The sequence below is a fragment of the Cetorhinus maximus genome, chromosome 6 (genome assembly GCF_964194155.1).
Source record: "Cetorhinus maximus chromosome 6, sCetMax3.hap1.1, whole genome shotgun sequence".
Lineage (NCBI taxonomy): Eukaryota > Metazoa > Chordata > Chondrichthyes > Lamniformes > Cetorhinidae > Cetorhinus > Cetorhinus maximus.
Window position 1 is genome coordinate 92753068 of NC_135884.1, and position 15634 is coordinate 92768701.

Below are 15634 nucleotides of genomic sequence, written 5' to 3' on the forward strand. Positions count from 1 at the left end.
TCCTCTTTCCCCCTTTAAGATGCTCCTTAAAATTTAACCTCTTTGACCAGGCTTTTCTATATGTGCCTTAATATTGTTTCATGTGGTCAGGTCAAATGTTGCTTTGTAACACACCTGTGAATACACTGGGTTTTTTTTTTATTCATTCATGGGATGTGGGCTAGGCCAGCATTTATTGCTCATCCCTAATTACCCTTGAGGTGGTGGCAGTGAGCTGCCACCTTGAATCTCTGCAGTCCATGTGGTGTAGGTTGCTGTTAGGGAGGGAGCTCCAGTATTTTGACCCAGCGACAGTGAAGGAACGGCAATATATTTCCACATCAGGATGGTGAATGGCTTGGAGGGGAATTTCCAGGTGTGGCGTTTCCACGAGGCTGCTGCCCTTGTCCTTCTAGATGGTAATGGTCATGGGTTTGGAAGGTGCTGTTGACAGGGCCTTGGTGAGCTCCTGCAGTGCATCTTGTAGATGGTACACAGTGCTGCTAGTGTGCGTCAGTAGTGGAGGGAGTGAACATTTGTGGATGGGGTGCCAATCAAGTGGGCTGCTTTGTCCTGCAAGGTGTCAAGCTTCTTGAGTGTTGTGGGAACTGCACTCATCCAAGTAAGTGGGCAGTATTCCATCACATTCCTGACTTCTGCCTTGTAGATGGTGGACAGGCTTTGGGGAGTCAGGTGGTGAGTTGCTTGCCACAGGTTTCCTCGTCTCTGACCTGCTTTTGTAGCCACAGTATTTATATGGCTAGTCCAGTTCAGTTTCTGGTCAATGGTAACCCCAAGGATGTTGATAGTGGGGAAATTCAGCAATGGTAACGCCATTGAATATCAAGAGACGACAATTAGATTCTCTCTTGTTGGAGATGGTCTTTGCCTGGCACTTGTGTGGCGCAAATGTTACTTGCCACTTGTTAGCCCAAGCCTGGACATTGTCCAGGTCTTGCTGCATTTGGACATGGGCTGCTTCAGTATCTGAGGAGTTGCAAATGGCGCTGAACATTGTGCAATCATCAGCGAACATCCCCACTTCTGATCTTATGATGGAAGGAAAGTCATTGATGAAGCAGCTGAAAAGGGTTGGGCCTAGGGCACTACCCTGAGGAAGTCCTGCAGTGATGTCCTGGAACTTAGATGATTGACCTCCAACAACCACAACCATCTTCCTTTGTGCTAGGTATATCTCCAACTAGCGGAGTGTTTCCCTGATTCCCACGGACTCCAGTTTTGCTGGGGTGCCTTGTTACCACACTCGGTCAAATGCTGCCTTGATGTCAAGGGCAGTCACTCTCACCTCACCTAAATAAAGCCACTATAAAAATAAAAGTTCTTGTTGTTGTCTCATCTCAAATTTGGCATATTTGAAAAGCACTCTCTCAGTTACATACAGATGTGTCAGCCTCAATTAATGTGCTCAAGTCAGTAGTGGGCACTTAGTGGGCAGTAGTGGACACCTTCTGACTTAGAGGTGAGACTGTTACCTGAGCCAAGCTGACACTTCCTAAGAACATAAAAAAATAGGAGAAGGGAGTACGCCATACAGTCCCTCAAGCCGGCTCCGCTATTCAATAAGATCATGGTTGACCTGATTATGGCCTTAATTCCACTTTCCTGCCTGCTTCCCATAACCCTCGACTCCCTTGTAGCTCAAAAATTTGTCTAGCTCAGCCTTGAATATATTCAATGATCCAGACTCCACTGCTCTCTGGGGAAGTGTTCCAAAAACTAATGACACTCAGAAGATGTGCCTCCTCATCTCCATCTTAAATGGGAGACTCCTTTTTTTGAAACTGTGTCCCCTAGCTCTAGATTCCTGCATGAGGGGGAAACATCCTCTCAAGCATCTACCCTGTCACGCCCCCTCAGAATCTTTTATGTTTCAGTCTGATCACCCCTCATTTTTAACTCGTGAGTAAAGATTTAACCTGCTCAACATTTTCTCACAAAACCTCTTCATCTCAGGGATCAATCTAATGAAGCTTGTCTGAACTGCCTTCAGTACAAGTACAATATATCCTTCCTTAAGTAAGACGACCAAAAAATTGTACACAGTGCTCTAGATGCAGTCTCACTAATGCCCCGTACAGTTATAGCAAGACTTCCCTAATTTTATATTTCAACCCCTTATAAATAAAGGCTAACATTCCTTTTGCCTTCTTAATTATTTGCTGTACCTGCCTGCCGACTTTTTGTGATCCATGTATGAGGGCACACAGATCGATTCAAATATTCCATTCCAACATTTAATCCCTCCATTAATTCTCTAGATGTGGGCATCTCCGGCAAGGCCAGCATTTATTGCCCATCTCTAATTACCCCAGGGAAAGTGGAGATGAGCTGCCTTCTTGAACCGCTGCAATGGAGGTACCTCCACGATGCTGTTAGGCAGAGATTTCCAGAATTTGAACGCAGCAACAATGAACGAATGGCAATATATTTCCAAGTTAGGGTGGTGTGCGATTTGAAGGGAAGTTGGAGATGGTGATGTTCCCATGTGCCTGCTACCCAGGTCCTTCTAGAGATCACGGGTTTGGAAGTGCTGTTAAAGGACCCTTGGCGAGTTGCTGCAGTACATCTTGTACGTGGTACATACTGCAGCCTCGGTGCATCTGTTGTGGAGGGAGTGAATTTTTAAGGCGATGGATGGGGTGTCAAACAAGTGGGATGCTTGGTTTTGGATGGTGTCAAGTTTCCTGAGTGTTACTGGAGCTGCACTCAACCAGGAAGGTGGAAACTATTCCAATACACAGCAGACTTGTGCTCTATAGATGGGGGAAAGGCTTTGGAGGTCAGGAAGTGAGTCACTCGCTGCAGAATTCCCAGCTTCTGATTTGTTCTTATAAGTTACAGTATTTATATAGCTGGTCCAGTAAAGTTTCTGATCAATGGCAACCTCGAACACATTAATCGTGAAAGATTCAAAGTTGGTAATGCCATTGAGTGTCAAGGAGAGGATTGTTGAAGATGGTCATTGCCTGGCAATGTGTGGTACAAATATTATTTGCCACTTACCAGCCCAAGCCTAAATGTTGTCCAGATTTTGCTGCATGCGCATACAGACTGTTGCATTATCTGAAGAGATACAGATGGGACTGAACACAATCATCAGCGATTATACAGTCTTCTGGTTTTATGACCTAGGGAAGGTCATTGTTGAAGCAGCTGAAGATAGTTGGGTCTAGGACCTTGCCTTGAGGAACTCCCTGCAGCAATGTCCTGGGGCTGAGATTATTGGACTCCAACAACTACAACCATATTCTTCTGCGCTCACCTCACCAATTCAGCTCTGTTGCCCATGTTCGGACCAAGGCTCTAATGAGGGGTCAAGTGGTCCTGGTGGAACACAAACTGAGTTTGAGAGGTTACTGGTTAGTAAATGTCACTTGAGAGTCACATAAATACTGTGGCTCAATGAGCAGGTCAGAGGCTAGGAATTCTGTGGCAAGTGAATTACCTAAACCATTGACAAGGCACAATTCGGCCTGCAAAGGAATAGTGTCAATTTGCCTGGTTGAGTGCAGCTCTAGTAACACTCAAGAAGCTCGACAAAATCCAGAGCAAAGCAGCCCATTTGTTTAACACTTTATCTACCACCTTCCATCATTTTTCCAAGGAGGCTGATGGGGCAGTAATTGGCCAGATTGGATTTCTCCTGTTTTTTGTGGACAGGTTTCCACCAGTGTATAGCACCATACTCTGCAACAGGGAACAGGCTGCACTATGCCAGTAGGCAAGGTCCTGTCAGCATACGGCACAATTCCATCAGACAAAAGTAATCCACCATACGCTGTAACAGCAGTGTAGGCTGTGACAAACATTAGCTCATTGAGTGCAAACTCACCTTCTCCATTACACGCCTGGACATGGCAGAAATTTCCAGACTATAAACCTACAGAAACACAAAGTTAGTGAGTATAGTGAGACAGTCTAGTACCTGCAATGTCTACTGGAAGTCTGACTAAGGTCTGGTAAATTTTGCAATCACAATCCTCCAACATAGTTTAGCACAAGGATGCAAAATATCATAAGATTCGGTCCTCAAGTCTGTTCTGCTATTGAATAAGAGTCATCGAACCATAGGTCAGAGGCCATTCAGCCCATCATGTCTGCACCAGCCAAAAAGAGAAAAAAGAAACCAGCCGCTCATTTTAGTCCCACTTTCCAGCACCTGGTCCGTAGCCTTGCCGGTTACAGCAGATCCAGGTACCTTTTAAATGAGTTGAGCGTTTCAGCCTCAACCACCAACTTAGGCAGTGAATTCCAGATGCCCATCACTCTGTTTCCTGTATAGTTTTTTCGATGAGAAATGTCCAAAAGAACATATGGGAAAACCGGATTTGCTTAATGTTGTTCATCTTAAAGTTGCAATTTTCAAGAATGTAACAAGGACCTTATGTGAGAAACCCCTGTATTATCACATTGCAGGAGCCCAAAACCAATCTTGAATTTACTGTCAGGGTACTAACAGTATGTTTGCTAAGCCAAAAACGAGTGCTGCTCAGCTGGTTAAAGCAGTGGGTAGCTGAGGCATACAGGCTAGGAAAGTCCCAGGTTCAATGCTGTATATATCGAAAATAAAATCAGAATTACCTGGAAAAACTCAGCAGGTCTGGCAGCATTGGCGGAGAAGAGTTGACGTTTCGAGTCCTCATGACCCTTCAGCAGAACTGAGTGAAGTTAGGAGAGGGGTGAAATATAAGCTGGTTTAAGGTTGGGGGGGTGGGGAAGAGAAGTTGAGGGTGGGGTGGTTGTAGGGACAAGCAAGCAGTGATAGGAGCAGATAATCAAAAGATGTCACAGACAAAGGGAACAAAGAGGTGTTGAAGGTGGTGATATTATCTAAGAGAATGTGCTAATTAAGAATGGATGGCAGGACACTCAAGGGCCCCAGTTATGCCTGTCTCATTATGGGGTATGTGGAACATTCTTTGTTCCAGTCCTACTCCGGCCCCCTCCCACAACTCTTTCTCCGGTACATCGATGATTACTTCGGTGCGGCTTCATGCTCTCGTTGGGACCTGGAAAAATTTATTAATTTTGCTTCCAATCTCCACACCTCCATCGTTTTCACATGGTCCATCTCTGACACTTCCCTTCCCTTCCTTGACCTCTCTGTCTCAATTTCTGATGATAGACTGTCCACCAATATCCATTACAAGCCTACCGACTCCCACAGCTACCTCGACTACAGCTCCTCACACCCCGCTTCCTGTAAGGACTCCATCCCATTCTCTCAGTTCCTTCGCCTCCGTCGCATCTGTTCTGATGATGCTACCTTCAAAAACAGTTCCTCTGACATGTCCTCCTTCTTCCTTAACCGAGGTTTTCCACCCACGGTCGTTGACAGGGCCCTCAACCGTGTCCGACCCATCTCCCGCGCATCCGCCCTCACGCCTTCTCCTCCCTCCCAAAAACATGATAGGGTCCCCCTTGTCCTCACTTATCACCCCACCAGCCTCCGCATTCAAAGGATCATCCTCCGCCATTTCCGCCAACTCCAGCATGATGCCACCACCAAACACATCTTCCCTTCACCCCCCCTGACGGCATTCCGTAGGGATCGTTCCCTCCGGGACACCCTGGTCCACTCCTCCATCACCCACTACTCCTCAACCCCCACCTATAGCACCTCCCCATGCCCAAGCAGAAGATGCAACACCTGCCCCTTCACTTCCTCTCTCCTCACCATCCAAGGGCCCAAACACTCCTTTCAAGTGAAGCAGCATTTCACTTGCATTTCCCCTAACTTAGTCTACTGCATTTGTTGCTCCTAATGCGGTCTCCTCTACATTGGAGAGACCAAACGCAAACTGGGCGACCGCTTTGCAAAACACCTGCAGTTTGTCCGCAAGAAAGACCCAAACCTCTCTGTCGCTTGGCATTTTAACACTCCACCCTGCTCTCTTGCCCACATGTCTGTCCTTGGCTTGCTGCATTGTTCCAGTGAAGCCCAACGCAAACTGGAGGAACAGCACCTCATCTTCCGACTAGGCACTTTACAGCCTTCCGGGCTGAATATTGAATTCAACAACTTTAGATCTTAAACTCCCTCCCCCATCCCCACCCCCATTTCCGTTTCTTCCCCCTCCATTTTGTTTTTTCCAATAATTTATATAGATTTTTCTTTTCCCACCTGTTTCCATTATTTTTAAATCTATAACTGTAATACCCTGTCAGTCTTTCCACCCCACCCCCACTAGAGCTGTACCTTGAGTGTCCAGCCATCCATTCTTAATTAGCACATTCTCTTAGATAATATCACCACCTTCAACACCTCTTTGTTCCTCTTGTCTGTGACATCTTTTGATTATCTGCTCCTATCACTGCTTGCTTGTCCCTACAACCACCCCACCCCCAGCTTCTCCACCCCCCCCCCACCTTAAACCAGCTTATATTTCACCCCTCTCCTAACTTCACTCAGTTCTGTTGAAGGGTCATGTGGACTCGAAACGTCAACTCTTTTCTTCTCCGCCGATGCTGCCAGACCTGCTGAGTTTTTCCAGGTAATTCTGTTTTTGTTTTGGATTTCCAGCATCCGCAGTAGTTTTTTGTTTTTATCTCTGTATATATCGAGTTAGCTGATGTCACCTGGGTTGACGTTAGGGTACTGTAACTGGCCTCAGTGTTCGTGGAAAAGAAATCAGACATGATTTCTGCCAATGATCACAAGCTAACAACGTCTGCTGGAAATGTAGGTATGGGATATTGGGCAAGAACAGGATCAAACTCACCCACATCACTCTCATGTTCAAATAGCCTGCCAATGCTCACCATCTTCATTTGCATATAAATGACAGCCAAGTTATCAGAGGACAAAGGGTCATGCATTGACATTGGCTTAGAAGAGGAGGAAAGAAGGAACATTTGGCAGAGGAGAAGGGAAAAAAACAACTACTGTAATTGCCAGTCAAATAGGGCATTACATCTCTCCCACAAATCCAACTTCCAGTCTTGCTCCAGCAATGTCCATACCTGTGCAGCACCCAGAAAGTGAGCAAAGAGAGACAGCAGGCTTCCATCACTGATGGTTACACACACGCTATCAGGTCTCACAACCTGTGGAAAGACAACAGTAAATCTGTAAGTGATAACAGAATCCTTGATGGGTCATTTCACAGCTGACATTAATTCTCAAGTTAAAACCCCCATCCCTAAAATAACTTTTTTTTTCACTTTAGGATAGTCTTTATTTTAGGGCCTTTAAAACAAAAAATAAAGTTTCCATTTTCTATTTTTATCCAATTATAAGAACCTTCTGTCAAAGACGAGGCACAATACAAAGGGAATGGCTCAATGTTCATCAACTCAAATCTTGGAAGATTTTAATTCCAGTTTATTCAGACATACAGTAAGGGATTCTTCTCAATATATCTTGGTAGAACCTTTTAAAAGAAAAATATCTTTACCTGTGGAATGATTCCAGGTTGCACTAGTTTTAATACAGACAACAGACTTCGAACAACAAGCTGTTTGGCTTTAAATATTTGGCAAGAACTTCAACTGTTGAGAACTGTTGGTCTAATTCTTTATCCTGTACTTAATTATTCAATTAAATCTGGTCTATGAAGTTGGCAGTTTACTATATTGATGAAATTCCCCCTTGTGAGGCAAAATGGAAAATCAGGAACTCTTCGATGTCTTCCTTGATATCACTAATTTCAGTGCATGCTCAGCAAAAAACCCTGGAGGACAGCTTAAAGGTAGTGACATGCCCAACAGTATAGTATGCATAGTGATCACAGGTGGCTCATGACAGCAATACACTGAAGCTCACCCAGTATCTACTTCAGCTCCAGGAATTTCGCGTCCTTCACTCCCCCTTGCATTGACCACAGAACATCATGCTCGCTACCTAGTTACTGTTGTAACTGAGGATTATTGAACAGAATTTGGGTCATATCACATCCCTACAGCACTATAATAAACCTGGCGATCATCAATTTGCCAAGGAAACCAAGAACATGGATGCATGGCCTAAGCAACATGGCTCAGTGAGGTACAGCTCCATTCTGCTGGATGCACATTTCTGACATTGATACAAGGGTTTATTCTCTTCGTAGCATGGGCCTTAAAAGCACCATACAATTGTTGATCGGTGCAGTATCAAGCACAGCCTCCCTGCTGTACCTGCAGTCCATACAAAAAAGCTGGATGGTTGAGCACCATAAATCCTTCCAGCCCATGCAAAGAATATTGCTGAATTTTACTGGGCATCTATTTAATGTAAGATTTACCATCCATCTTATCTTATTGATACGTCAATCACAGTAAGCATGCAAAAGAAGAGAGTGCGAGAGGATGACCCTGGGACATGCAGTCAGCAGCACCTAGAGGGGAGTGCGAGAGGACCACCCTGGGATGGGCAGTCAGCAGCACCTAGAGGGGAGTGCGAGAGGAGAATCCTGGGACAGGCAATCAGCAGCACCTAGAGGATCTAGCATCTAGTCTATACTCAGGTAGGAGTAAAGGTACAATAAAAGCAAGGGTCCATATTCTATTTAGCTAAGATATGGCTGGGGAGCTCAGTCCAGTGATTTTCATACCCTGCGCTATGTGGGAAATCATAGACACTCCTGGCGGTCTGGGCAACCATGTGTGCAGGAGGTGCCTCCAACTGCAGCAACTCAAGCTCCAGGTTTTGGAGCTTGAGTGGCAGCTGGGGGCACTACGGTGCATTCACGAGGCTGAGAGGTTCGTGGATAGCATGGTTCAGCTCGTGGTCACCCCGCAGCTTAAGTGCAAGCAGAGAAGGAATGGGTAACCACCAGACAGAAGAAGGGGACCGGGCAGGTAAATAGGGAATCCAGTGCATCTCACTCGCAAACTGTTTTCGGCCTTGGAAAACGGTGAAAGAGTGACGGTTCCTCTGTGGAGGCCAACCAGAGCCAAGGCCATGGCACTGTGGGTTGTCTAGCTGCTCAGCAGTGGAGGAAGTGTGGCAGGACAATAGTGGTAGAGGATTCTTTCCTGAGGGAAGTAGACAGGCGCTTCTGTGGCCATAGACGTGACCCCAGGATGGTACATTGCCTCCCAGGTACCAGGGTCAAGGATGTCATGGAACGGCTGCAGGGCATTCTGAAGGGGGAGGGTGAACAGCCAGAGGCCGTGGTCCACGTTGGGACCAATGACATAAGAAGAAAGAGAAATTAGTTCCTGCAGGCAGGTTACTTCCGGTGCCATGCAGTAGTGAATATAGGAACTGACGGATAGAGCAGATGAATGCGTGGCTGGAGAGAAGGTGCAGGAGGGAGGGTTTTAGATTCCTGGGGCATTCAGACCGTTTCTGGGGGAGGTGGGACTTGTACAAGTTGGACAGGTTACATCTGAACAGGGACAGGACCAACATCCTCGCTGGGCAGCTAATGCTGTTGGGAAGGATTTAAACTAAATTGGCAGGGGTTTTGGATCCTGAAAAGTAGTTCAGAGGGGAAAGAAGCTGAGATGCAATTAGAAGTTAAACGGTGTTAAGTGACACTGGAAGGCAGAGGGAACATAGGCTAGACAAGAAAGAAGTGAGTTTAGCATGGCTAAATGGAATATATTTTAATGCAAGGAGCCTGAGGAATAAGACAGATGAGCTGAGGGCACAGATAGGCACGTGGGAGTATGATATCATAGCTATGACCGAGACTTGGCTAAAATAAGAGCAGGATTGGCAGCTCAGCAATTCCTGGTTATAGGGTATTCAGATGAGATAGAGAGGGAGTCGCAATATTGATCAAGGAATCAATTATAGCAGTGAGGAAGGCTGATATCTTGGATCATCAAATGAGGCCATATGGGTAGAAGTAAAAAACACAAAAGGGGCAAACACATCGTTGGGTGCGTATGATAGGCCCCCAAACAATCAGGTAGAGTTAGAGGATCAAATATGTAATCAAACTTCGGAGAAGCGTAAGAATAATAGGGCAGTAATTGTAGGGGATTTTAACCACCCAAATATTAACCGGGATAGTTTTAGTGTGCAAGGTAGGGGAGAAGCAAAATTCTTAAATTGCATCCAGGAGAACTTTTTTAGTCAGTACGTAGAAAGCCCAACAAGGGAGGGAACAATTATGGACCTAATATTCGGAAATGAACCCAGGCAGGTGGAAGATGCATCAGTAGGGGAGCATTTTGGAGATAGTGACCATAGCTCAGTTAGATTTGGACAGTTATGGAAAAGGATAAGTTTGGGATGGGAATAAAAGTTCTAAAATGGGGAAAGGCTAATTTTACTAAGATGAAATATGATTTGGCCCAAGTGGGCTGGGAGCAGCTCCTTGCAGATAAAACTGTGTCAGAGCAGTGAAGGGCATTCAAGGAGAAAATAGCAAGAGTACAGGGCAAATAGGTTCCCGTAATGACAAAGGGTGCGGGGGACCAAGTCCGGAGAACCCTGGATGTCAAGGGAAATAACGGTTAGGATTAAGAATGAAGAGAGAGAAGTTTATGGCAGATACCGAGGGCTCAACGCAGCAGAGTCCTTCGAGGAGTATAAAAAGTGCAGAGGGGAACTTAAAAAGGAAATTAGGAAATCTAAGAGAATGCATTAGAAAACATTGGTGGATAGAATAAAGGAAAACCTAGTGTTTTTTTAAAATATATAAAGAGCAAGAGACTAACTAGGGAAAGAGTAGGGCCAATTAGGGACCATAGAGATAATGTGTGTGGGGGCCCAGAAGACATAGGCACAGTCCTCAATGAATACTTTGCGTCGGTCTTCACAATGGAAAAGGATGACGTAGGTACAGACATTAGGATGGAGGACTGTAAAATATTAGAGGAAATTAACAGAGAGAGAGAGAGGAGGTACCAGTGGGTTTAGCGGCTTTAAAAGTGGATAAATCTGCAGGCCCGGATGAGATGTATCCCAAGCTGTTGAGAGAGGCAAGGGAAAAGCTATCAGGGGCCCTGGCAGTAATTTTCAAATCCTCTCTGGCCACAGGTGAGGTGCCAGAGGACTGCTAATGTTGTCCCATTACTTAAAAAGGGAGGAAGGGATAGACCAGGAAATGACAGGCCAGTCAGTCTAACCTCGGTGGCGGATACGTTATTAGAAAGAATTCTGAGGGACAGAATATACCTGCACTTGGAGAGACACAGATTAATCAGGGATAGTCAGCATGGATTTGTTAAGGGAAGGTCGTGTTTGACAAATTTGATCGAATTTTTGAGGAGGTAACCAGGAGCGTTGATGAGGGTAATGTATTTGATGGGGTCTACATGGACTTTAGCAAGGCCTTTGATAAGGTTCCTTATGGCAGACTCATCAAGAGAGTAAGAGCCCATGGGACCCAAGGCAAAGTGGCACATTGGATCCAAAATTGGCTGAGAGGCAGGAAGCAGAATAGAAGGATGTTTCTGTGGCTGGAAGTGTGTTTCCAGTGGGGTTCCACAGGGCTCAGTGCTGGGGCCCTTGCTGTTTGTGGCGTACATAAATGATTTGGACTTAAATGTAGGGGGTATGATCAAGATGTTTGCGGATGACATGAAAATTGGTCGGGTGGTGAATAGTGAGGAGGATGGCCGTAGACTGCAGGAGGATATCAATGGACACATCAGGTAGGAAGATCAGTGGCAAATGAAATTCAACCTGGAAAAGCGAGAGGTAATGCACTTGGGGAGGGCTAACAAGGCAAGGGTTTACACTATGAATGGTAGGACCCTGGAAAGTACTGAAGATCAGAGGGACCTTGGTGTGTATATCCACAGATCCCTGAAGGTAGCAGGGCAGGTAGATAAGGTGGTTAAGACGACATATGGGATGCTTGCCTTTATTAGCCGAGGCACAGAATACAAGTGCAGGGAGGTTATGCTGGAACTGTAGAAAACACTGGTTAGGCCACAACTAGAATACTGCGTGCAGTTCTGGTCACCACATATAGGAAGGATAGGGTTGCACTGGAGAGGGTGCAGAGGAGATTTACCAGGATGCTGCCTGGGCTGGAGGATCTGAGCTATGAGGAAAGATTGGATAGGCTGAGGTTGTTTTCCTTGGAGCAGCAAAGGTTGAGAGGGGACCTGATAGAGTTGTATAAGATTATGAGGGGCATAGATAGGTTGGATAGGAAGGCACTTTTTCCATTAGTGGGAAATTTTTTCATCCAGAGGGTGGTGGGAGTCTGGAACTCACTGCCTGAAAGGGCGGTTGAGTCAGAAATTCTCGTAACATTTAAGTAGCATTTAGATATTTACTTGCGTTGCCATAGCCTCCAGGGCTATGGGCCAAGCGCTGGAAAATGTGATTAGTGTAGTCAGATCTTTGTTGACCGGCATGGACACGATGGGCCGAATGGCCTCCTTCTGTGCTGTAAATGTCTATGAGTAAGTAACATGTCTATACTGTCGGATAAAATTATAATGCCTTAAGATGGATCTGCAGTGCTTTTAATTCAGGCTGTCTGCAGGCTACTAGGGTACATAGGCTTCTATAACACACCTAAGTTTGGTCACAGGATATGATGGAACCATAGCACTATGTGCCTTTCTCTTGGTTGGAAAAACAGTTGAAATGCAGATTCATTCTGCAGGACAGACATCAGGCTTCATCTCATGTCGCTTCAAGATTTCTCTGTCCAGTACTTTTCCATTAGGCAACAGCTGGAGCCTGCCTTTCCAGGACAACACTTCAGTTATCTGGCTTTAACCCTTTCATATCAAAGTCTCAGTTACACCTTCCACTATAACTACCTTTCCTTCTGCTTGTTAGGTATTAAAATATCAAATTAATGTGTTATGAACTATTCCATTATTCATTCTTGATTTAGGGCTGCATGATGATTAACAGTCACATCTTCTACAATTTCTACCTTCTCAGTTGCTTTCTTTGCTTCTCTTTCTCTACCTTGTATGTTTCACAGTTAACAGTTCCTTGTCTCAATGTCTCTCTCGCATTTTTCCCCTCACAGAACTCATTATTGTACTTTGTCTTGGGGAAATCAGCCATAATCCTTTCTGTTCGCATTAAGTCACCCTAATTTAGCAATTTTGTGTACCAATTCCAACATTAACCGCTTCTGTTGCGAGAAATTTCAAGGTACTCACTGTTTTCAGGGCCTTGATATAGGCCTCATTCCTTTGCTGGTCATTTAGTTCTCCAAAGCGCTGCCTGTTGCACATGAGATGGGCCTGGCAGGAGCAGAGGGGACGCTCACTCAGCACATCGGTGTCACACTCATCACTACAGAGAGCAAAGTTAAAGAGCTAGATGAACAGTTACATTACTTCTTAGTTTTCCTCTCCTGGTTTCTCCCAGTCATGGAACAGTTCCAGATGAAGGAAAATATAGGAGGCACAAAAGAGTGAAAGTATTGCCCATACATTACATTTTATACACACAGTACAGAGACTAAGCCTAGAGAGTACACTGTTCATGCACAATAGAGGTGGTTAAGGCTGGACAGCACATTGTGCACACACAGGACGAAGCATGCACACAGTGTACGCAGTACACCTCAGTCAGAATGTCAATGTACTAGACTCCACTGTCCCATCAGTTTGGAAGTTAGCAAATGGAACACCACTGTTCAAGAAAGGTGGGAGAGATATAGCAGGGAACGACAGGCCAGTTACCCTGACATCAGTCATCAGGAAAGTGCTGGAATCTATTAAGGAAATCTTAACAATGTACTCAGAAATTTTTTTTTTTAAATTATTCATTCACAGGATGTGGGCTTCGCTGGCTGAGCCAACATTTATTGTCCAGCCCTTGTTGCCCTTGAGAAGGTGTTGGTGAGGTACCTTCTTGAATCGCTGCAGTCCCTGTGGTGCAGGTGCACCCACAGTGCTGTTAGAGAGGGAGTGCCAGGAATTTGACCCAGCAACAGTGAAGGATCGGCGATATATTTCCAAGTCAGGGTGGTGAGTGACTTGGAGGAGAGCTTCCAGTTGGTGGTAATCCCATCTATCTGCTGCCCTTGTCCTTCTAGATGGTGGTAGTCGTGGGTTTAGAAGGTGCTGTCTAAGGAGCCTTGATGAATTCCTACAGTGCATCTTGTAGATGGTACACACTGCTGCTACTGTGCATCAGTGGTGGAGGAAGTGAATGTTTGTGGATGTGGTGCCAATCAAGCTGGCGGCTTTGTCCTGGACGGTGTCAAGCTTTGAGTGTTGTGGGAGCTGCACTCACCCAGGCAAGTGGGGAGGCATGCCTTGTAGATGGTGGACTAGCTTTGGGGAGTTGGGAGGTGAATTACTCGTTGCACAATTCCTAGCCTCTGACCTGCTCTTGTAGCCACAGTATTTATATAGCTAGTCCAGTTCAGGTTCTGGTAAATGGTAACCCCCCCGGAATGTTGATAGTGGGGGACTCAGTATGGTAATTGAACATCAAGGGGCGAAGCGTGGATTCTCTCTTGTTGGAGATGGTCATTGGCTAGCACTTGTGTGGCGTGAATGTTACTTGCCAACAGTCAGCCCAAGCCTTGATATTGTCCAGGTCTTGCTGTATTTGGACATGGACTGCTTCAGTGTCTGAGAGTCGTGAATGGTGCTGAACATTGTCCTCTCATCAGCGAACGTCCCCACTTCTGACCTTATGATGGAAGGAAGGTCATTGATGAAGCAGCTGAAGATGTTTGGGCCAAGGACATTACCCTGAGGAATTCCTGCAGTTATGTCCTGGAGCTGAGATGACTGACTTCAACAACGACAACCATCTTCCTTTGTGCTAGGTATGACTCCAACCAGCGGAGAGTTTTCCCCTGATTCCCACTGACCAGTTTTGCTAGGACGCCTTGATGCCACGCTCAGTCAAATGCAGCCTTGATGTCAAGGGCAGTCACTCTCATCTTACCTCGGGAGTTCAGCTCTTTTGTCCATGTTTAAACCAAGGCTGTAATGAGGTCAGGAGCTGAGTGGTCCTGGCGGAACCCAAACTGGGCATCAGTGAGCAGGTTATTGCTAAGCAAGTGTCACTTGATAGCATTGTTGATAACCCCTTCCATTACTTTACTGGTGATCAAGAGTAGACTGATGGGGCGGTAATTGGCAGGGTTGGATTTGTCCTGCTTTTTGTGTACAGGACATAACTGGGTAATTTTCCACATAGTCGAGTAGGTGTCAGTGTTTTAGCTGCACTGGAACAGCTTGGCTAGGGGCACAGCAAGTTCTGGAGCACAAGTTTTCAGTACTATTGCCAGAATATTGTCAGGGACCATAGCCTTTGCAGTATCTAGTGCCTTCAGCCATTTCTTGATATCACGTGGAGTGAATCGAATTCGCTGAAGACTGGCATCTGTGATGCTGGGGGTCTCCGTAGGAGGCCGAGATGGATCATCCACTCAGCACTTCTGGCTGAAGATTGTAGCAAATGCTTCAGCCTTATCTTTTGCACCGATGTGCTGGGCTCCTCCATCATTGAGAATGGGGATATTTTTGCAGCCTCCTCCTCCAGTGAGTTGTTTAATTGTCCACCAGCATTCACAAGTGGTTGTGGCAGGACTGCAGAGCTTAGATCTAATCCGTTGTTTGTGGGATCGCTTAGCTCTGTCTATCACTTGCTGCTTATGCTGTCTGGCATGCAAGTAGTCCTGTGTTGTAGCTTCACCAGGTTGACACCTCATTTTTAGGTATGCCTAGTGCTAGTTACAGTAAATCATAGTATGATCAGGGAAAATCAATATGGTTTTACGAACGGGAAATTGTATTTGACAAATTTAGC

The 15634-nt window shown here is 45.7% G+C and overlaps 1 protein-coding gene across 3 annotated transcripts in view; it reads right to left on the bottom strand.

Moving 5' to 3' along the window:
- The window catches only part of prmt7 (protein arginine methyltransferase 7), a 45853-nt gene that overhangs the window by 15807 nt on the left and 14412 nt on the right, over positions 1-15634 (bottom strand). For 2 of the 3 annotated variants that reach the window (XM_078544084.1, XM_078544086.1), the window contains exons 9-11: positions 13018-13153; positions 6964-7047; positions 3833-3880 (exon numbers count right to left, since the gene is read on the bottom strand). In XM_078544084.1, coding sequence (XP_078400210.1) covers positions 3833-3880; positions 6964-7047; positions 13018-13153 — 268 coding nt within the window. The remainder of the gene's footprint in view (positions 1-3832; positions 3881-6963; positions 7048-13017; positions 13154-15634) is intronic. The other variant, XM_078544085.1, reaches the window with a different exon arrangement.